Genomic DNA, 22,823 nt, shown 5'->3' on the forward strand with positions numbered 1-22,823 from the left:
GATAAAACAGTGTATGTGAATTCCTATTTTCAATATAGATTTTTAAAATAATCTTTCTTAGACATTAACAAACCTGGTAATAAGGTCTAATATAAAGCTTTTTGTGTCGTGTAAGACAGAAGGGGTTCCCTTCACCAAGATAGGAACAGAAGAAACTAAACAGAATAGTAATAAAGCACAGCCAAAACCGACCAACAAAATGGACTAGTAAAAGGCACCATTAGGAAGGCAAGTCCTCACAAAATGTAGTGTGTACCTCCAAGGGATGCAGTTTTACCACTCCTAATTCATGTTTTGTGTCTTCTCCATGTCTAATGGTTTGTCTGGAACTGTGTAGGTTCCTGTTTCTCAGTGTGTCCCTTTCAGATGTTCCAGAGATTTGGCTTGCTTTATCAAAAGTTATCTGGAACTGTGTACTCGTCTGCGAAACAAACTCCGTAAAAGACTGGGAACTTGAATCTTCTAATGACTGGTTTATGCTTGACATCTGAAACTGTACCTCTCTTGGTATTGTGTCATCAGCACTCACGTACAATGTATTTTCTTCTATTTGATCAGATTTAAAACCTGATCGTTCCTGTTTCTGCCTTAACAAAGGTGAGGTATGCAGAGGAAGCTGTTCAAATTCTTTAGCTGCAGTCCCACTCAGGTAATTGAAATCATTCCCTCTTCTCTCACAGCTCAATTTAAATCCAGAATCTTGGAGCTTATTGTTTTGCTGAGCTTCATTCTGAAATGAAAGAAACCTATGTTCACTCTCCCTGACCTGCAGATCCATCTTCTGTTTCAAGTTCTCAACCATGCGCTTCTGCACTTCCAATTCTTCCTCGAGTTTCCTGCACTTCTGGTGATAGTCCATCTCAACCTGCTTCCCTTGCTGTAGTTGTTCATGACATTTTTTGAGCCTTTCTTGCAGATCTTCCATTTGCCTCTTGTACAACATGATGTTTTCCTCAGCCATATGCTTTTCTTGCTGAAGAGCAACACATTCTAGTTTTATACCAGATATGTCCTTTTCTGTGATGCTATGGGATTCCAGTAATTTTTCAACTTTTTTCCTAAATTCCTCTGCAGAGTGTTTAAACTTAATGGATTCTTCCTGAAACAGAATCATCTTCTTGTGTGCCATCTGTTCATCCAGAGTCTTCCGATGGAGTTCATCCTGCAGTTTTTTTAATTTGCTACTTAGTTCTTGTATATGAGCTTGTTGAAGTGCCATCTTCTGGTCACTCATTCTCTTTTCCACATTTAGAGCATTCACCTGAGCATTTAAATTTTTAACCTCCCGGTCAATACTGAGGGTGGAAGCATTTTGTTTATCACATTTTTGTTTATAGTCACTAGCTAAGTCTTTTGTTTTTGCAAGATCAACTTCTAGGCTTTTGATTTTACATATGAATTCTTGCTCAATTATTGTTTGTTTGTGCAACTGTTCATTTGTTGTACGCAATTGTTCTTTGAAACCATCTGCTAGGGCTTTCAAAGCATCATTTTTCCTCTGAATAGCTTCTTTTTCCAAAGTCATCTTCTCTGATTCAGACTGAATTTGCTTCATTAGTAGTTTTGTTTCAGTGTTCCATTTATTAAGGTCCTCTATCTGTTTTTTCAGTGTTTCTGACACCTGATTACTTTTGGTTAATTCATTCTTCAGCATGTGAATTTCATGCTCATTTTCTTTCTCTACTTCCATTTTTTGAAGCAACTGTTCTTTAATTTTCTTATACTGGTCTTGAAGATTATTTGCTTCTCCTTTACATGACTGTGTTCTGTGTTCAGCTGCCAGCTTCTCTTTTTGAAGGGAACTGATTTGTGAATTTAAATGTTTGATAGTGATTTCAGTTTTTGTCTGTGATCTGGTTAATTCCTCTATTTCTCTTTTTAGCTGTGTCTTTTCCTGCTGAACCGACTTCAGGTCCTCCTGATAGTTCATCTTAAGGTTTTTAAGACCCATATTTTCTTGCATCACCTCTTCCAATTTACCTGTGGTTCTCTGTAGCTGCCTGTCCAGTTCTTTCACCTGCTGCAAATACCCCTGATCTACTTGGTCTTTTTCCTCCAACTTAATTTTTAGGCATTTAAGTTCAGTGTTGACTTTATCTAGTTTTTCTTTTAATAAACGAGACTTTTCTTCTGTCGATGATTTTTGAAGTTCAATTTCATTCAGTTCGTATTTCAGGTCTTTAATAGTTTTATCAGCTTTTTTGTTAGCAAGGGTCAACTCATCTATCTTTTGTTTAAGCTCTTCTACTTTTTTGGCTTCTAGTTTCTTCTGGAAACTCATAATTTCAGAATCAATCCTACATTGGCTGCCTTGCCCAGCTGTGAAAGTTGGGAGGGAAGTTTCTCTAGTTACAGAGTATGTACCTTCAACAGCCTTCCTTCTGCATTCAGTTGATTCTCTTCCTTGCAGTTTTATTTCTGATAGGTTCCCTTTAAAGTCAAGATCTTGTTCCATTTGCTTGATGAGCTTCACAAGTTTCTCTTCTCCATCTGTTTTTTTCTTCAGTTCCTGCATCAAGGTTTTTTTTTGTTTCTCTAAATCATGAAGATTAGTATCTTTTCTTCTTAGAAGCTCTTCAAGGTTTCTTTTGGTTAAGGTGCTTTCTTCTATTTGATTTCGAAAAGCACGGAGGTTTTCTTCCAGTATACTTCTTTGAGTCTCTGCCTGAAAAATGAACTGCCTTACACACTCCAACTCCTGCTCTGCATCTGCTTTCTCTCTCTCAATGCTTTCTAGATCTATACGACACTGCTTTGCCTCTTGCTCAGCCTTGGTCTTCTGAAGACAGATCTCTTCCATCTCCTTTTGCTGCTTCCTCCGCTCTTTTTCTGCAGCTTCTCTCACTTTAGGGAGTTCCTGTTCCACCTGGATTTTTTGTTTCTTCATATTCTCCAACTTCTCCTCAAGTGTTTTTACCTTTCCCATGAGTTTTTTATTCTCATCAGCTGTGTTATTTTGCTGTGCCATTAGATCTGAATACGCCTGACGTGCGGATGCTTCCTTATTCCTTAAAATCTGTAAAAGAGTAAGATAAGTTGGAATGCACTTTTTGTAATAGAGCATATGGAACATGTTAGGCTCTTAGAAAAGCAGAAGGGAAAATACTTACTCATGCATACATGGTATGTCCAGAAAGCAGGATGAGCAGTTCCCACCACCATCACCTTCCCTTCATGGCTTCAGGAAGTTACCATTAGCCAAATATGAAACCCTTGACAAAGACATCCACAAAGTGAAGAAATCCTGAAGCTTCTCACTTCAGTTAGATGCCTCTTAGCAGAAAGCAACACCAAACAGCTCACTTTGGCTTTCTCACAAAAGAAGTACGTAGAGCAAACAATAACCTGAACACAGTGCACAAGAGAAAGTGGCCTACCATTTTGCCAATCAGTTCAGCAGAAACTGGAACAAAGATTTAAGCTTGCAAACACAAATGACACAAGAAAAGTTTGGAATTCCCCTCCAAGAAAAGAAACAGTATCTTAGAGCCAAGATGCAGCAGCTCCAGAAAGAGCAGTATCCAAACCCCCATACATCTGCGCTCCACAGTGTGCTCCCCAGTCCCCGCACTGACCCGGCTGGGGGACTTGTAAGAGCAAACTGCTCTGCAGTGCAGACACAGAAGTGTAAACATGGTAATTAGGAAAATCCTAATGAAAACCAGTTGGCTGGTAGTCTCCACATATTGGCAGATCCAGAGCAAGTCTTTAAAGCAAGAAGTGTAATCACCAGTAACAATACAGTTGAAACTATACATACCTTGTGTCTTCATAAGCACTGTTGTTGTGATGCTAAGTTACCAAATGTGAGCTAACATGAAGTAAGAACACACCTATATTCCTATGATCATACAAATGGGCATGAAGGGTGACGACAGCAACATTTTCAAACAAACTGTTGGGTTACTTAAAATTTACCAGATTTAATTGATTTTTCATATGATATCTGAGACCTTTCTAAAGGCTAATGCAAAGGCAGCTTCTTCAGTTCCTCCCCATATTTCCCTATAATTTTGAACAGCCCCAATAGAAACAAAGTATGCAAACTGATTTGTTATCAGATATTTTATACTCACATAAACACAAAATCTAATGTATTATGCTTGAAAAAGAAGACCTAAAAATATAGATACAGTAACAAACTGCATCTTCTTAGATTTCATTTTTCTAGTCAACATGCTGAGCATCAGTTAGGTGGAGAAAAGGATGGCAAACATTAGCATAAGATAAACACAAAGATTAATTTCTAAGAACTTAAAAATCTCAAGCATCTCAAAATGTACAGTAATTGATACATGATTAGCATATTCATTGTTTAAATTATGCTCAATCAATCTTAAATCACTTGACCTTGACATATTTTGTGATTCAAATGGTGATTTGCATTGATCTAGAATAATTCTTAGATTAACTCTTTCATTTGCATTGCATAAAAACTCTGGTACCTTAACAACAGTTGTGCTCCTTTTCTCTTCATTATCTTTCTCTCTCTTTTTTTGATTTTCTTTTTTTTCAAATGAGGCTTTTATGGCTACTTTTTCACCAAATGTTTTCTGGAGTTCAGTGGTTTTTCCAGGGACCTTTGTGCTATTACCCTCATCACTACTGTCTACTTCTGAAACTAGCAATAAATCATTGCATTTCTGACCCTGTTCTAGCCTGTCCTCTCCACTCTGCTTCTTCCCACTTCTATTTATGCTCTCCAAACCATAAGTATTACCCTGTGGTATTTTCTTCACACTTACTTTCTCATAGTGACATAAAAGTTTTTTTGATAGTTTATGTTCTGATACTGGAAAATAATCCTCTCCTCCAGAAAAAATTCCTGAGACACCTAAATTTTCATTTAAATCACCAGTATTTCCTAACAATTCAGTACCTAAATGTTGATCATTCTGCAGTGGTGATACTTGAAAATCAAATGGATAGGATTCAGAGACTTTTGCTGCACAGTGACTCTCTGAAATATTTCTTGAAGAAAGAGCCAAAATTTCTTGCTCTTTATTCTCAGCTTTATTTGAATTTAAATTTGATTTTTCTAGGACTTCATTTTCTACTAGGAAGTAATCTTTATCCAGAGATGCTTTCTGCAGTTTGTCAATATTCTTTCCAAAATTACAATAAACACCTGGATTGCTCATAGATTGCAAATTTAACTTTGTTTTCTCACTTCCATTGTGCCCTGCCAGCTCTCTGAAAGAGGATGCAACTTTCTCTAAAGATGTTGCATCTGTTGTACATGAAAGAGAATCATCTTTTTTACCACACGCTTGAAACTCTCTGTCTTTAGATTTCAAAGTATTATGGCTTTTGCTTTCTGTAAAGCAATGCTCTTTATGCTGACACTGACAATTAGTTCTCTGTGAAAAATGTTGCTGTTGATAAGGGCTGATACCCAGGGCCTGCTTTGCAGTTCTTTGAGCTACTTGAGCTTTCTTCGTTGTTAGCTTAAAATCAGTTTCTGATTGCATCTCACATTCTTCCTTATTTGAAACATCACTCCATGCCTTTCTTGAATTTTTTTTTCCTGTGGTTTTGTGTATCATTTCCATTTCAGTAAACTTCTTTGATTTCCACTCTGTTTTCTGTCTCTCTCCATTAGCAATTTGCTCATTTAACATTTTACCAGGATCATTGTTCCCACTCACACAGATTTCAGTTGAAACAAAACAATCTTTTCTGCCATTTTTTTCTTCTTTACTTTGATTACCAAAACCCATTAAAGTCTCCCACTCTGTATGTAGCTTACTGTCTTTATTGCCCCTAATGCTGCTTTCTTGACCACTGAAATTTAGAAGTTGCTTAAATGTTCTATCAGTTTTGATTTTATCATATCGGTCTACATTTAATTTTCTTCTGTTCATTTCCAGTTTATCTTCTGTGTATCCAGATTTGCTGGAAGAGTTCTGGTTTTGCAAATATTCCGCATCCACCATGTTTTCATTAGGTTTATTTTCTTCTCTCAATTCAAGATCTTCATTATATCCCAAAGGTTGAAAGACTTCAGCTGACTTCACAGGTTGCTGGAGTTGATTCTCTTCTGGTAAACACTGAGCATGACAGCACACGGATTAAACTGAGATATGATAGAAAGTATCTTATTTTTCCCTTATTCTCTGTTTTCTTAATGCCATTACTGAGAGTTAGGAAAAAAGACTGGCATAAAAGAAAATCTTGGAAGAATCACAGACTTCAGAGGTCTGTTACTACAGTCTGTGAAGAATTTTTCTTCCTAGAAGAAAAATACTCTCATTCCTCTTTTTGAAAAAGATTATTCTTTTTCTGATTTGCTACCCTGATTAATAAGAAAAAAAAAAAACATTATATTATTTTGAGACTGGAAACTTGCTTAGTTATCTTCAAAGGAGCTACCAAAGATTTAGAAGGCCAACAGGGGGTAGAGGAGGAAGGAAGATGGGGAGGTACTTGATTTAAAAAAAAAAAGCAACCCTGGAAACTCAAAGCAGACTGAAACTCTAAATATTTTGAAAGATTCCACTTGTTCTTGAAGAATGTGAAGTTTACTGACATTCACAGATTTCTTGAGCCTTGTTCTTTAACTGACTTTTTATCCTCAATGCCATTATCACTATTAGTCATACTAAATCCTCAGTTATAATGGCTGCTTATCAACAAACATCATGTATTTCCATCAGTTTGCTCCACCACTTGATGATGCCCAAAGATACATGCTGTTGCTAGTGTTGGTTCAGAGGTATTCAATAGCAAGAAAAGCCAATAAAGACAAAATCAGCACCAGAATTATAGAACATTAAGAACCAATTTATGCCTATATGGTAGTGTTCTCCAATTTTATCCATTTATACTAAAACAATGTAGTCCTTAAGAATGACTAAATAATCTCTTTCTGAGAGAGTTTTCAAAAGAAAGTGAAAAATTTAGAAGATTTTTTTCCCCTCTTAATTACTTGGATGGTTTGTTCTGCAGCAAGCATGTATTTTGAGTAACTTGTCTGCCTAATTTCAATAACCTAAGCATAAATAAAATGCTGTTTGACCCCAAGGAATCAATACAGTAGAAAGGCTGAAAGAAAAAATAACTGGACAGATCAAACTAACTTCAGAAATCAATCATCTCCCTGTTGAAAGAACTTTTTGGTTGTTAAGTGGACAGAATGCATACTATAATATTAAAAATATGTATACAAAGGGTTTTTGTGGTGATGAAGGCAGTGAGTTTGCCTTCATCTTAATGTCTGCTTTTATCCTAAAGATCAAGCCCTAGGGTATTAAAAATGAAAGTATTACTATTTAAATTTAAACTATATCTCCAGAGAATTCAACAAATCATATGATCTTTCTAGGTGGAAGAACTGGTAAAATGTATGGATGGTACAGGATTTTGTTTATCTGAATAATAACAGTGCTAACACTGCTACATTCCCGTACAATGTGCACTACATAAGGAATTTTAGTTTTCTACATCTGCTGGTAACTTTGTGAATTATTCCAACAGGTATATTGCTCTTTGTTTGCCTAGATGTTCTTGTTGCTTGGTTGACTGCCAGAGAATGACATACCTCTTCCTCCTCCAGTCTTTTCAAAGAATCACCTGCAAATTTAATGTACTGGGTCATCAAGGTCACTAAGGCAGTGTACCGAGTCCGTAGATCCATGAACTGTAGAGAAACAAAGGGAGGGGTAGGTGTCAGAGGTAAACACTCCCATTAAGCTTGAAAGAAGTGATAGGCACTGCTCTAGAACCTATCCTGACTTTGGTTTCAAAATTAAAATTGTGGAATCCAAAGTTCTAATTTTGATTCCAAAATTCAATTCTGTCAACAAGGTGCACTTGAACAAATATATCCGAAGGATCTATGAGCAGCTCCATAAAAAGAAGAAACACAAGACAATGATTTGACTTCACAGTCACATGATTCTTCACCCTCTAAGAAAAGGTTTCAGGAGGGACAAGCCATGCTTGTCACTATTCCTCTTTTTAACAGGTAGCAGGGAAACAGATTTATCTTTCTCACCCAAATGAGGCTGATCTGCCTTAGAATCTGTCAAAGTGTCATGATTCAGTAGGCTTTACTATGGTCAAGGTGAACTTCTTGTTTACTGTGATCAAGATCCAGTCCTGAAGTCGTTCTAAACAATTTTAGTGAGGCACAGTTCTCATACAGGTTTCTATAATTTGGGTGACTTTTTTTAATCAGCTGCATTATACTGTCTTGCTACCAAAATGTAGCATAAGGAACAAGAGAATATTGTGTATCTACAGAGAAAAAAAAATTCTTTCTTGGATTATCATATTTAATCATTAGTAAATCCAAAACAGAATTCTTGTGTTTGTTATGTTTTAAACAAAGACTCACATTTTCCTGAATCTCATAAGAAATCCATTTACCTCTTGAATAATGAAGTCTGATGAGCTTTGCATTCTTCGGCGCTTTACTGGAGATTTTTGTTGGGAGTCAACCATAGCTCTGTAGGTCATAGTCTGCAACTCATAGTCCTGTACAAGAGAAAATATACAAAATCATTGGCATTACACATGATACCAACACTAAAAGGTAGGACTATAAGTGTAATGTTATTGTTACCTTCACAGCAGCTGAGTATTGTTCTGAATATTTCTGGCATTCATCTATTTTGCTTTGTTTCATTTCAATCTCAGAAACCAGCATCTGTAAAATATGAATGTACATTTTCATCTTAAAAAGTTATTTTTATTATCATTATAATTAACATTTCTACTTTATTGAACATTATCTAACATAAATAGATGGTTTGTTAACATCTATTTTATCTAATATGCTCCTATCCATATGTGTACAAGTAATTATGCTCAAGCCTATGTCCTCAGCTTTATCAGATTTACAGTACAGAAGTAGTGAAAAAATCTGCCAGGTTAATAGTTGGTTAATTAACTTTAAATCAAATCAGGAATATATAATTTCATGCATATAATTTATTATCCTGTCTATTTATACTGCATTTCCTTCTCACAGGAGACACATATTGAGTTTAGCTCTGCTTCCATGAAAATATTTTTACATCCATAAAAAAAGCAGCACTGAATATGAAATTATGGGGTAAGGCAAGTCCAGAAGTTTTAAGGTTTTGATGTTTTTGCACACTTGAGGACCAAACAGCCTGGTCTATAAAACAGTGACAATTGTCACTGGGTAATATATTCATGGCTGCACTATTAAGGACAAAATCAAAATCTGGTGATTACTTGGAGCTTTACAGTAAGGGCTGATGGATATAAGCCCCTCATATTAATAAACAATATTGAGATCACTGATATTGTAATTCTTTGGTCAGTGCTTACCACAGTGGTTTGCCACAGTGACATCCCTTTCATACCTTATGTTGGTTCAATTGCTTAGCCAATGCTTTGCTATTTTCGGGCTGTATTTCTTGAATCTTTCGCTGAGTATCTTCCACTTGTTGAATCCAAGTGTCCAAAGAATTGTAAGTATCTTTATAATACTTCAGAGATTTATTAATTCCTTCTAAGTCACGCAACCTGATTTAATTTTAGAAGACAAATCAAAGGGGAGAAGATGATTATTAAAGACAAAAAATAAAACACTAAGGCAAATACAGTTTTAAAGGGTTCAAATGTCTTAGCTCTGTTACAGTTCGCAGTATAAACATACTAGTGTGACACTAATTAAACATCAAATTCACTTCTCAAACACTAGGGCTCCCAGCTTGATGAACGCTTTCCATTTCTCATAAAGGATGTCCAGGAGAGATCCTACCACACAAGAAACTCTATATATCCCACATTAGCCTGTTTGACTGCTTGAAACTCCAGGAGCACTGGAAATGCCAGGAAAGAGGGAGGGCTCTGCTACAGCAATCAGCTCTGTTACAAGAAGTGAGAGTATTTAAAATGTGACCTATGAATCAAGGAGGAGTGTGCCATGCTGGAGTCAAGTAGCGGTTCACCATACTCTCCATGCTTCCCACAAAAAGCAAGAGTTACACGAAAACTGAAGACTGTAAATATCCTAATGTGCAAAAGAAATTGAATTTAGGTTTCTGACCTAAAAAGAGAGGTCTGTGTATTTCTTTAAAGTAATTTCCATACTGAGGGAGATACCGACAGTTTTTCTTTCATGATCCTTATACTGTTTCTTGTTATCATGGTGTGATTTTGGTGGTTGATCTGTGCAGAGCCAGGAGTTAGAAGGAACCCACAAGGATCATCGAGTCTAACTCAATATATTCTACTTAAAAGATCATATAAATATGATCACTTAACACTGCAGAATGAACAGAGATATGCAACCTTTTACAGTTCAACTTGGAATGAATACTTTGAATTGCTGTAGTGCTGCTCTTAGGATGCCAAAAGGAGATGAAAAAAGAGCAAGCGAAGGAATTTATTTCACTCAGGTTTCATACTTAAGCATGTTTTAAAGCTAATAACCATGAAAAAGAGAAAGGATCATGATAACTGCAGCCAATATTTGTACATAACCATGAAAAAGAGAAAGGATCATAACTGCAGCCAGTATTTGTACATATGTTTTGTATAATGACTATCAGTGTCAAGTTGATGGGAAGAAGCAGAGATATTTGCAGAAAGCAGTTTTTTTACAGCTCTGTACTGCAGTTACCACAATCTGTCCTATTTACACCAGAAGACACTATGCATTAGCAGTCATTTTTCAGCATATTCTGTTGAGCATACGGTCCTGGCAGTAGAGTATGTGCTTCATGCTTATTCTCTCGAAGAAATAAGAACACTTCACTACTTCATAAAACGACTGTTTAATAATTTAAATTATGTCACACTAACAACTGATGAAAAATCAGCTAAGCTAGCTATTCTTTAAATGAGTGGCCTTTTTCCCATCTCCTTTCTAACTTCCAGCAATGTTAAACAGACACAAATAAACTAGTTAATTACAAGTGAGTAATTTCAATATTGCACCTGAATGTATATTCACCCCTTAGAAAAGGAGGAAAAAAATGCAACAAGTATCTGTGTGACTTCTACATCAACAGCACCATCTTCAATTTTCTTGTTCAGGTAATCTATAATGACAAACTAAAGTACTTTTCAAAGGAAATAAGTTCAGACTGCACAGTACCTCAACACTTGCCCATACTTTTTTCTTCAATCTCTACAGTTCTGCTCCCTTTACATACAGGAAACAGGACCGCAGAGTCTAAAGAAAAAAGCATTTCCAGGAATTAAATGTACGGGCATCTTCAGAAATACAGGTAGGTTTGTTCTGCTGTATCAGTACATCTGCATAGGCATGTGCACTTGAGCAACATTTCTCAGTATCAACTTGAGACAACAAAGGGATGAATTTAGAGCACTATCTCTACTGGATATTTAAAAAAACAAAAGGCACTTCACCAAAAAGTTATTGCACCAAAAATTATCACAGAAGTCAACGGAAGCTAAGAACTTCCAGACTTAACACTTGAGTAATTCAAAGCAAATTAACATGAATCCAATCACAACTGATGAATCAGCACATCAATTTAGCCCATCAGAACTAATTTTGTGGACAAACAGATGGTATTTCCATAGGACTGCCAGCCATTTCTGCAGGTTTGGGTTTTTTTTAAAGAAAAATGACAATTTATCTCCACTGTGTATCGGTAAGTGGTAAGTTTCTATATGTTGTTCATCTTTTGGAACTTAGCAGTCACAAACATTTCCAGTGGAAAACTAAGGCAATGTTGTCAACAGCACAATAAAGGTCTTCATCCCAGCACATTCCAAAAACAGTTCAGAAAACTATTCAGACCTGTTTCAATATTCATTTCAGATTGCTTTTCCTAAGAAAGAAAAAAAAAAAGTATAAAACATGAACAGACTATAATTAAAAGTCATACAAACCTATTTTCAATTTGAGAATGAACATTTTGCCACCTTTCAGCCAACTGATCAACTTTTTCTTTGTGCCAGTCAAAGTCAAGATCACGTTCCTTGTGCATTTTAAACATCTGATCACTGATCATCTTTGCCTTCTGCAGTTCATCCTCTAAAGCATGGAATGTTTGTCTTTTCTCATCTACTTCTGATCTCCATTGCTAGTAGGTGATAAAAAAAAGTTGTAAAAAACTCCTAAATTATTACATTATTTTATAAATTAGTATTTTACACTAGTATGCTGTATAAATTAATTAATAAAAATATTTCAATTAATATTTTACTTCTGCTTGCTCAAATACTCAAGTGGCGCTAGAATGGGCCTGAAGCAATAAAACTGCAAAATAATTCTAAGTAACAGCAATCTCCACAACACAGAGATGAAATGAACACACTCACCTTAGAAGCTTTCAAAAAAATTATTAGGCAGATGCCAATCATTCTATTTTGCAAAAAAGCATTACCCATAATTTGCTGTATATAACTAATTTTGATATTACAAACAAAAAATGCTGAACTTCAATCTTTCCATTTCTCAAAGATATGTGCTAAACTTCCTAAGAATCCCTGATTAGAATGCCAAAGCATTAGAAAGAATGTTATTGTGGCCAAATTTACATAACATAAATATATGTTTATGTTACCCTAAGTATATGCTACCTTCTGAAGAGCAATGAAAACCTTACTGCAGCATTAACAAGTGCTACTTTTTCAAGTTCAGATACTTCAATGCATTTTGCTACACCAGGAACTTGCTTTCGACCTATCCAAATCCTAATGCTCCAAAACTGCCATTTTTTTCTGAAATGTCAATTCTAATACCACCTAAAACTAAATATACAAGCCAATGTTTGACACACTGTAGAGTGAAGTACAACAAAATCAGGTGTTACAAGACACCTTTTGTCTTATTTTTTTGATTTGCCCATGAAAAGGCACCAGCAGTTCTTACCTTTAATGTACCCATCAGATTTTCAATATTGTTTTTGTCAGCCGTTACTGCCTCTTCTTCACACAACTTAGTTTCATAGTGTTTTACTAATGATTCTGCTGTTTGGGTGTTCGTCAGCACCAAATTGATAGTTTTTAATCTGAAAAACAGACCCTCTGTTAACTGAACCATCAATAGCAACACTCAAAACATTTGTGTTTTTCAGACTTTTCATGTCATGGGGTACCCCTTTATACAATGTTAAAACATTAACTCCTTTTTCCTTGATCAGTATTATTCATACTAATAGTTTCAATTTAAGAGAAAACTGTAAACTAAAGCATGGGTGATGGAAGACAGCCTAGTACATACTTATCTATGAAAATGGAAGACATGGAGTAAACTTGGTTCATGTTTTGTATAACAACATTGAGTTCAGAGCGCAGAGTAGGGACTGAAGGGGAACCAGCAGCTTGACTGAAAAACTCTTCACATTTATCTGTAATGACTCCCAAGTCATCCTTGAGTCGATCCAGTTCTTTCTTCAGTTTCTGTAAAATGAAAGGTGATTGATAGTGCTTTCATCCTACATCAACCTGATATATACTTTACATACCACTATGAGTACAGGTCTGCTCTCCTTGACTTCTTTTATGACACCGTTGTAAAAAATTGAAGAGAAACGTGTAATAGGCAAACTAATGGAGATACCATTGATCAGCATCTTTTTTGCTCACAAACACAAGCTAAATACTTGACTCCTCTTTTCAAGGTACACTGCAAACCGTCCTGGCTTACACTCAAAAGTCAGGATTATTTTTTTTTTTAATACGACCTTTCCTAGGTAAAACAGACTTTCTCAAAGGCTCACCTCTTGCTCTGAAATCCTAAGCACATTTTCATGTACATCATCCCTCTCCATTGGTGTCCGGATCTGCCGTATTAGCCGCTCCTCACAACTCTCCAGTCGTAGTCTGATATTTCTGACTTCAGAGATGTACAGATTATAAATAGATTCTTCCTGCTCCTCTGTTGAAAGAATTAAGACATATGTTAGCCAGCAAAGTCATCATGTCATTTTCACCATAACTTCTCATACTTTATAAAGTCATTGCTCTAGAGGTGTTTTCGTGACTGGCCAAAATGCCATCAGTTTCCATTGAAATTTTGGTTATAAGGCAAATCTTAGGAATTCTTAATTTTAGTTTTTATTAAATGATCTCCTCACACATGAAAAATTACTATCTCTGATCATTCTGCATAGGAATTACCTCTATGATGACATTGCTAAATTCAGTGACTAATTCTTTTAATCAGTGGTATCAGGGACATAAATCCTCTTTCAGATGCACATCTTTCCTGAAGTTTAGTGATCTTTGCTAATGAAGTAATCAGCTTTGCACTACAGTATTTGTTTAAGTCATCAACTACTCAACAGTGAATCAGAAGAGCTATTTTAAGCTTTCTGTTCTCACTGCATTAATACAGTGTTAATTGGAGTTAAGACAGCAGTAACTGAGGAGCCAGGAAAGTAGCTAGGATGTTTTCTTTGCCTTAACAGGGTGAAAAAAATTCTGATTTTGTTACAAACTCAACACAGTAATCAAGCTGTTTTTCCAGTATTCAGAAACAAGGAACGCAGGACTAAGCAGTGAGCTGTAAAGCACATAATAAATTTTTAGGTGTAAAATTTTTTGTAGCATTCTGTATATTACGTAACACATCGATATTTTTATACAGCTTAATATATACAAAGTTTAAAAAAATTAAGATCTTCTATACAATGGAATTGCACACATTGTTAAAATGACTGTTCAAAAGAACACAGCCAGTAACAATATCATCATGATAAAAGAGATCTTAGGATCAAGGACAAAATCTTTCTCTAAGGACATCTTTCTACACTTCTAAGCTAAGTTTTACCTCTTTCTGCAGACTTCAGAAGCTCTTGATAGTATTGCTTGCAAACATTAACTTCCCTTTCCAGCTGTGCTGTATCAGAGCTTGTAAAGATTTTGGACTCCTGGCTGTCTTCCACAAAATCATCAAAGCGGGACTGTAAATTGCTTAGAACCTGCTGATGTTCACCTGGCAGCATTGTCTTTATCTGCAACAGATTATAGACCCAAAGCACAGTCAGCAATGGGGCATCACTCACACAGCTCCTGTGATGCCTTTTTATCAAAAAGCAATACTGATCAATTACTAAGATGGCAAAGTCAAAGAATTGAGGTTCTGAAAGCTCACTGTTCCTTAGCTGGAGTCTACTGACAGCTGGTAATTTACACTCAACATAAAATCCTTTTCCATCTTTGACATTGGGGAAGGCCTCCGTTAAACCAAGCCTACATCAGACTTAATTTCTCCCATCTAATGCCATGCAGCAACAAACAATAGCGAGGACAAGTAGGGACACCTCAAGAAGTATCTCAGGTTCCTCTTCCAACAGTAACAGCGATCAATTGGGTAGGAAAGCGCCATTTTCGGTATTGCAAATATTGTTTGCAACAGTGTGATCTCACACAGTTTTAGTCATCCTATGACTTCCTAGTAAATGGTTAAGAGCTATTCCTTGTCATAACATTGCCTCACTTACCGAGGCAACATTGCCAGCTCGAACAACTTCAATTTCATTTGTCAGGTAATGCCAGGACACCACACTTTTCATGTTTACATGTGACTCATGCCAAAGGGCCAGAACATTCTGAAATTGCTGTTCAATCCTAAAACAAAAAAATGCCAACTTCAGATCAGGGTAACACATGATAACGGGGGGGGGGGGGGGGGGGGAAGGGGGGAACAACAAAAAAACCCCCAACCCCTCCCCCTCCAAAGGAAAAAAAAAAGACAACCAAAAAAAGTGGGCTAGTCTTTTAACCCTAGTTCCATGTAAGTAGATGTTAACAGAAAATAGGTAGTTTTACTTTGTCCCTACCTGTTGGCTGTATCTATTGCTTCCTTGTTTGGCGGAGGAACTGTAAAGCATACAGATGGAACCATGGCCTCATTACCACTTGGGCTAATGACTTTCCATTTAGCACGATGGGAGTTGTTTGCTAATACACACTCATCATCTTTGTAAATAGTTATCTAGTATTAACAGAAAAGCAGAATCATTTGATGAGCCAAGCATTACAAAATAATTGTACAAAGCACTTCTGCTAATGCTGGCAACAAATAAGGCAACAGAACAACAAAACCAATGTTCCAACCAAAAGATTTGCTCTTGTTTACTAGGGTGGAAGAAATTTACCACCCAGCTTTCTCCAGGAACATGGTAATTAATGAAACTTTAGCTGAATTCTTACATCTGTAATTGGTTTGAGGAAATTTTTGTTCCTAACCTCAATTTGTCTGTAGTCACAGATGGCTTTAATTGGAATGGATGTTTTGAGTACACAGTCAGGGTTCCTTGGCTTAAGCTGAATTATTGCCTTTGCTCTTCCCACAAGGCCTGCTACTGTGCTCTTATACTGCAAGAGTTGTTCTTTTTCTTCCTAGAACAGTTAAGAAAAGAATACATCATCAGAGATGTCCAGAATACAGTACTGCCTTTTTGAACCTGTTATGGGTTTTTTTTGTCCTTGACTCCTTCTACTGTGTTTCCTAAAAGTAACACATTTTACGAAAACAAACTCTCTTTCTGAAGCCACTATCTTCATATAGCTGGTATTGTAAATATGAAAAAATAAAACTGTGTTTTAAAGTTATGAAAAATCGCAATTTATTTATAAGTTCTGAAAAAATCAGCATTTTTTCCTTTACTTTAAATGAACAATCTTAACACATTTTATATCCCACCACAATCTAGACATTTCTTGTTTCATTGTAGCTCCTGCTAATAGGATCCTACTAAAGATCTTACCATAGACTCCTGGACAAGGTCTTCCAGCCTATGAAGACTGCTTGATCTATCACAACTGTATTTTCGGTATATGGTATCTTTTAAATTCTTCAAATATTCCATGGCTTCTTTGGCATCGCTGAAAAACTAGGATAAAATAATTATCTGGGTTATTATTAAACAAACTAAAAAATGCAGAATCAGCTACACTGAAGATTTCAAGTGCTGTATTTTAGAACAACCTTTTCTCATCACTTGAAGTGACCATTGCACCACACTCAGCTACTCATGATCCCATGTCTAAATGTACTCTTCAAAAAGGTACACAATTACTGCTAACACCAGTTATTCTCAGTATGTGCTACACACAAAATTAATTCTGCAGTTATTGAACCTACAGTTAATGACTATTCCTGCAATGAAAAAAATTTTATTAAGCCAATCTTATTTTCCTTGGAATTACAATTACTTTCATATAGAAAGCAAAGACAAATCCTACAAACTACAGAAACTAGCTGCAAAATCCAGGTATCGCAGCTGAGGCAAATGTTTTGTTCAGGAAGGGAAATGAGCTGCCACACTTGGCAGTTCTGCAAGGGTATCTGCACACCCAAACAAGGGTCTTGGATAGGCACAAGTGGGAAAGAAAATCCCATTTTCTCCCTTAAGCCCCCTTCTTAAATCCAGAAGTCCAGTCTCTTCCCCCTGTCACAAGGAGCTCAAATTGCTTTGTCTTCTCCAGTGTCCCATTCCTAAATCTGGGATCTCATCCTTCTCAGTCCAAAGGCATCTCACCCTTTCATCACCTCCCTCTCTCCTCAACCACACAACCCAGAAGACACTAAGGACTCATCCTTATAATTTAAATATTTTAAAGTAGTAGATTTAAAACCAAACAAACAAAACTAGCAAAAAAACTCTTCTGTCTATCATGTTCATGCAAGTAATTTCATAATTTGCTGAGTATGTGAATGGGTGACAATAAGATAGTCAGATGGGTGTTTCATGGGATGTGTCTGCTGTCAGGGTGTTCTTTGCTGCATTTATTATTAATGCTGCACATTCCATTTTGCTTTGAGTAGTCCTGGAATAACCATCTACAATATGTTCTCCCATGGCCATCATTAACCACCCTCCATGCTGCATCATCGGCAGAATCTCCATTGACAGCAGTTGTGCACGACAGGCACTGAAAAAATCTCAGGCCAGATTTTCGTCTGCTGTGAACTGACATAACTGTAATGAAGAAATTAGGTTGTGGCAACAATGTAGGAGCATGGCTTATCATCTAGTGATTGTACAAGACAAATGTCAATTCTACAGTTACAACTAGAGGTGTCGTTGGTACTTTTTGACTATGAACAAAACTTAAAATAATTTGTATTCTGATTGATTTACTTTCTTACCTCAAAATACGCAGCATTTTCTCTCAAATGCTGTTCAACACAGTGGCAGAGCTGAAGAATCCAGCTCCATTGTGTCTGCATTGCAGCTCTGTAGGCCTTTAAAGAAGAGAGACATATTTCACAAATGGAAATGAAAACTAAAACTTGCATACCTTTACAGAATTTAGGAAACACAAAAGTAATGCAGCAAACACAAACAACTAAAACCTGACCACCTCACCCTGGAAAACTAAGCTGCAGCAAGGGAAATTCCCATTAGATGTGAGAAAGAAACCCTGTCACAGCATAGCCAAACATAACAAAAGTTGCCCAGAGGGACTGTGAAACCATTATCCTCTGACCTGGTCAGAATTTGGCCAAACAAATCCCTGAGAGCACTCCAGCTCCTGCTGGGAGCTCAGCTCCTGAGAGATTCCGCCAGTCTAGGCTCGCCTACAGCCCCGTGTGCCCGTTTAGTCAGTCAGAGCAGTTGGAGCCTTGCCTGGATGCAATCCGTGGACTGAAGCAGCAGCGAACCCAGGACGGCAGCCCGCGCCAGGCCCGGGGCGATGCCCGATTTTGGCGGCAGCGCCGCAGGAGCGCCAAGCGCGGCGCCCCTGAGGAGCCGCACGCGCCCTCGCCAGCAGGGGGCGCTGCCGCCTGCGCGAAATCACCTCCGATCCCGGGGTTCGACTCCGGGCATCCCCCCTTCTAAACAGCCTTTCCATCGCCTTCCAGAAATTTGAAATTGATGCACTAACTAATGCAGCTACTTCTCAGTAGAAAAGGAGAATTTTTTTAAGGATATTTTTTTAAATATCCCAATATAGCATCATTTGAGACAGCATAACCTGCACAGTCATCGTGACTGCAATGGCCTGGTTTTGTAACAGGCATTTTCAGCGTATTTTTACACTACATCAGTAAGAGCCCATTAGAACAGCCTATACTTTTAAAGAATAGAATTGCCCACGTTACAAAAAAAGTCATTTATTATTCAAAGTAGATATCATGAAAAGGAAGGAAGGGAGGGGTTTTCTTCATGTTTCCCATTTTTGCACATGTAAACTTGCACACTGAATAACAATAAAAATACATGCCCTCTGACTTTTTTTATTCTTCTATAATAAATCAGCTTTTTATTGTTTCAGTCTTTACCACTTACTGTCTGTATCTACTCTTTCCTTGAAGGTCTACAAGGAAAACTGTTTTACATTCTCTTTTGAAAATCATTTGAAAATGACCCTACAACAGCTACAATATTTTTTTCTGTAAATTGTTTACATATATAACATAGAACTAGATTCAAGCCTGAAGTAAATCATATCACCTGGTCAGATTTTTACAATCCAAACAAGTTGTATAATTCACTAACAAGTAAGTTATGAAACCCTAAATCATACAAGGAACCTGCACATGCAGTAAGGGATGACAAAGGCTCTTACTAAAATTTCTTTCAATTCAACAGGAAAGAAACCACATAAGGACTGTTCTGTGCCCTCAGTCTGTCAATGCAATTTGTATCAACAGCTCCAGAAGTTGCATGACCAGAAACATCTCTACAGACCAATTAATTTTAGAGTTTCAGGAGATTTCACCTAAGCAATCCAAGGTTTAACCATAACTTTACAAAAGCGGTTTTACTTTTCTGAAACTGGAAGATAAATACAAAGAGATGCTGAAGAGGAAATTTTAGAAGGCCCCTTTAATTTAGAGTCTTGTTTCATTTTCTCTACATTTGCCTTCTTTTCCCCATTTTCTCCTAAAACTCAGCTCTTTTAAATACCAAAACTTTTCCTGTTTTGGTGCTGGTTTTACTAACTTACCTCAATGGTTAGCCTGGCTGGGTGGTTTTCAAGAAGCAATTGCTCAGCTATTTCTTGTACTGATTTAATTACTTCTTCTTTTTCATCAAGTTCTCTCATTAATTCCTTTTTTTCAGATAAAAAGAAAAAAATTTTTAGAACTCTATCTAATTATTAAAAATCATTTAATAACTCCCTCTACATTACACTAGCAATACATACTGCATGATATTCCTTTTTTCTTGTTATATTGGGGTTTCTTTCACTCCAGTCATATGCAACCTCTTCCTCTTCCTTTTCATTCAGCCATATCAACTCTCTAGTAGCACGAGACACAAAATTGTGAAGTGTATCTAGATGCCTTTCTTGATTTCTTGAGGTGTTCTTTATTGAAAGGAAAAGAAGATTCAAAATAATCAGAATTTAAAGCTTATCCCTTATCAGAAATTATACACACTGAAAAGCTGAACATGGAAGAGGTATGGTTAACTTACCAAGAGTTTTGAATACAGACTCTCCAATTTGTGCAGTTTTTCTGCATAAGTGAGTTTAAGAGGGGCAGTCATTTGGATCTGTATTTGGTACATGACATCAAAAGACAATAAAAAGGTTAGATATGTTGAACCATTAGATCTTCTGATTTCACCGTAAGTCATGTAGAGATCAGAAATAAAGGTAAAACTGCGAAATCCAAACACCATTCTCAAATTAAATATTAATTTATGCATCACTCGGTAAGAAAATAATCAAAGAAATAAAGAACATGGTGCAGTACCTCACTCATTTTGGCTTCTTTAAGGCTGGATTCAAATTCCTCAATAGCTTTGTGGACGTTTTTGTGATTTTCTAAATGGCTTTCAACACTTGGCAAATCTGAACCCCACTCTGCTCGATCAAGTTGAACCTTACAAACAGGAAGAAAAGATTAGCCATGATCTATAAAAAGTAAATCATTAAAAGTTGACTGTTTCTGCAAAAATTGCTACCTGCATTTCTTCCACCCAGCTCAATAGGTCCTGGACAAACTTCATGTTCACCTCTTCTTCTGTCAAATTCTGATCCACAAAAGCTGATTTCATAAGAGGTTTTCTGATTTGCATCAGTTTGAGTGTTTGCAGAGTCCCACTGTCCACTCCTGTCACATAGCTCTGAATTAACCGCGGTGGGATGCCTGATGGGTAAGCGGGAGTGATGGTTGGTGTCAGTCTGGATGTAAGACCTGATGAGAGGCCAGATGTCAAACTGGAAGAAGTCAAAGTAGGTGTTAAACCTTGTGTCATTGCAGCATTTAATTCAGGTGTTAGGTTTGTTGTAAATCCTGAGTTTAAGCTTTCAGTTATTCCTGATATCATCAGTTTTGTCTGCTCTGTGGTCAGCCCGTGCCCCTTGTTGTACACAGAAGAACATTCAGTCCGTATGGCCATCAGGTCATCACGAAGCTTTGCAACTCTATTAAATTAGAATTAAAAAAAAAAAAAATAATTATTATGATTAAGGTTTATCATGATCAACTGAATCATGATATGAGCTCACATTATCTCTTACACTCTAGTTGCACTTAAATATTATAAACAAATATTTTTATTAGAAAGTACAGGGAATATCAGCTGATAGTTCTATACAGGTAATAAATGCCAAAATCAAGCAAAGACTGAAAAAATGGTATATGCACTAACACGCACTATACACAATTTCAGGGAACAATCAACAAACAAGAAAGCTTACAAGACACTACATGTTGCAGTAGATCAAACACCTGCAGTTCACTGCCAAGGAGTTATGCACTTCATCTCAATCAGTCCAAGGATGAATCCCAAAAAAAACTTTGGAGCCACTTTTCATAAAACAGAATTATGCAGCTTAAATGCTTCTTTCTGCCAACTCTGTACACAGTGCCACACATAACCTAGTGTTACCCCACTTATTACCCATTAATACATCTACAGCTGTCACTAGAAATCTCACCTCTATTTAAAAAATCAAGGTTAGTAAATTCTAAATGTGTTTTATGTGCAATAAAACAAGCTAACATCTTTACACACAGATATTTAGTAAACATTAAACATTAAGTCATGTCCAGGGGTTGACTTCATTTTTATAAGTACAAATAGCTCCTGTTGTCTTCAACATTTGTGGGCAATGCACCCACCAGAATATCTGATATTTGGGTGCCCAGTGACAGACCATGAAGTTTATGCATAGTTATAAAGAACTGAAAATTTTTGCCATAATGGGAATCCATATTTGGGACATTTATTTATTCATATAAATATACTGTAAAGTACCTTTGAACAAGCTGATCTGCCTGATAGTATTTTCCATCAATAAGAATTTGGGCATCAATCACTTGCTGGCGGAGAAGATTCTCAGATTCAAGAAGATACCCAGCTATCTCTGCTTCATGTTGGAACTGGAGCCCTGACTCCAATCGCTTGGTGTCCTTAATAGAGAAGAGAAAGTCATAAGCCTTGCAGCTAAACTCAAAGAGATATCAGCTCTAAGACTTCCTTTTTTTTTTTTTTTTAAACCCAAAAACTTATTCTTATCTTGAAACAATTGTGAAGCATTTAATTGACTACAGAACAAAAGTGTAAGAGAATATACTCTAGGCAATTTGTGGAATTTTTTGAAGACATGCTACCTTAACAGTACAAAGAAAATAAATGTAGCAGCTATTAGGGTTGCCCTCATAAGCCCTTAAGAAATTTTTGCCATTCAACTTCTATAAATTTATGAATACAGACAAGTAAAATCACCGTCTGACTTACAGACTGCAGAGCATTCCGGGCAAGTATCAGTTTGTCTTCACAGCTCCGGCTGTCCCGCTGAATTCTGTTTGCAATTTGCTGCAGCATTTCCAATCTAGATGATGTCAAACCATTTCAGGAAAATAAATAATTACTATGTTATTTCTATTTACAATCAAGTTGCATGACTTTAAAAACAAACAAATGAATCAACAGCATCTACCACAAAGCACAAAT

At 36.6% G+C, this 22,823-nt stretch overlaps 1 protein-coding gene across 35 annotated transcripts in view; it reads right to left on the reverse strand.

Moving 5' to 3' along the window:
- Nucleotides 1-22,823, reverse strand: part of DST (dystonin) — a 286,720-nt gene that overhangs the window by 119,077 nt on the left and 144,820 nt on the right. For 17 of the 35 annotated variants that reach the window (XM_072926460.1, XM_072926463.1, XM_072926478.1 and 14 more), the window contains 22 exons: nt 22,608-22,701; nt 22,125-22,279; nt 20,826-21,288; nt 20,615-20,743; nt 20,334-20,411; nt 20,062-20,223; nt 19,861-19,965; nt 18,056-18,151; nt 16,671-16,796; nt 16,150-16,302; nt 15,741-15,895; nt 15,402-15,528; nt 14,729-14,912; nt 13,677-13,834; nt 13,178-13,356; nt 12,827-12,965; nt 11,842-12,035; nt 9,336-9,498; nt 8,567-8,650; nt 8,371-8,478; nt 7,541-7,639; nt 4,446-6,050 (listed from right to left, as the gene is read on the reverse strand). In XM_072926460.1, the coding sequence (XP_072782561.1) occupies nt 4,446-6,050; nt 7,541-7,639; nt 8,371-8,478; nt 8,567-8,650; nt 9,336-9,498; nt 11,842-12,035; nt 12,827-12,965; nt 13,178-13,356; nt 13,677-13,834; nt 14,729-14,912; nt 15,402-15,528; nt 15,741-15,895; nt 16,150-16,302; nt 16,671-16,796; nt 18,056-18,151; nt 19,861-19,965; nt 20,062-20,223; nt 20,334-20,411; nt 20,615-20,743; nt 20,826-21,288; nt 22,125-22,279; nt 22,608-22,701 (4,756 nt within the window). Of the gene's footprint in view, nt 1-256; nt 3,017-4,445; nt 6,051-7,540; nt 7,640-8,370; nt 8,479-8,566; nt 8,651-9,335; nt 9,499-11,841; nt 12,036-12,826; nt 12,966-13,177; nt 13,357-13,676; nt 13,835-14,728; nt 14,913-15,401; nt 15,529-15,740; nt 15,896-16,149; nt 16,303-16,670; nt 16,797-18,055; nt 18,152-19,860; nt 19,966-20,061; nt 20,224-20,333; nt 20,412-20,614; nt 20,744-20,825; nt 21,289-22,124; nt 22,280-22,607; nt 22,702-22,823 lie in introns of all 35 variants that reach the window. The other 18 variants (XM_072926480.1, XM_072926476.1, XM_072926483.1 and 15 more) reach the window with 2 other exon arrangements.

Source organism: Taeniopygia guttata, chromosome 3 (assembly GCF_048771995.1).
Source record: "Taeniopygia guttata chromosome 3, bTaeGut7.mat, whole genome shotgun sequence".
Classification (NCBI taxonomy): Eukaryota; Metazoa; Chordata; class Aves; order Passeriformes; family Estrildidae; genus Taeniopygia; species Taeniopygia guttata.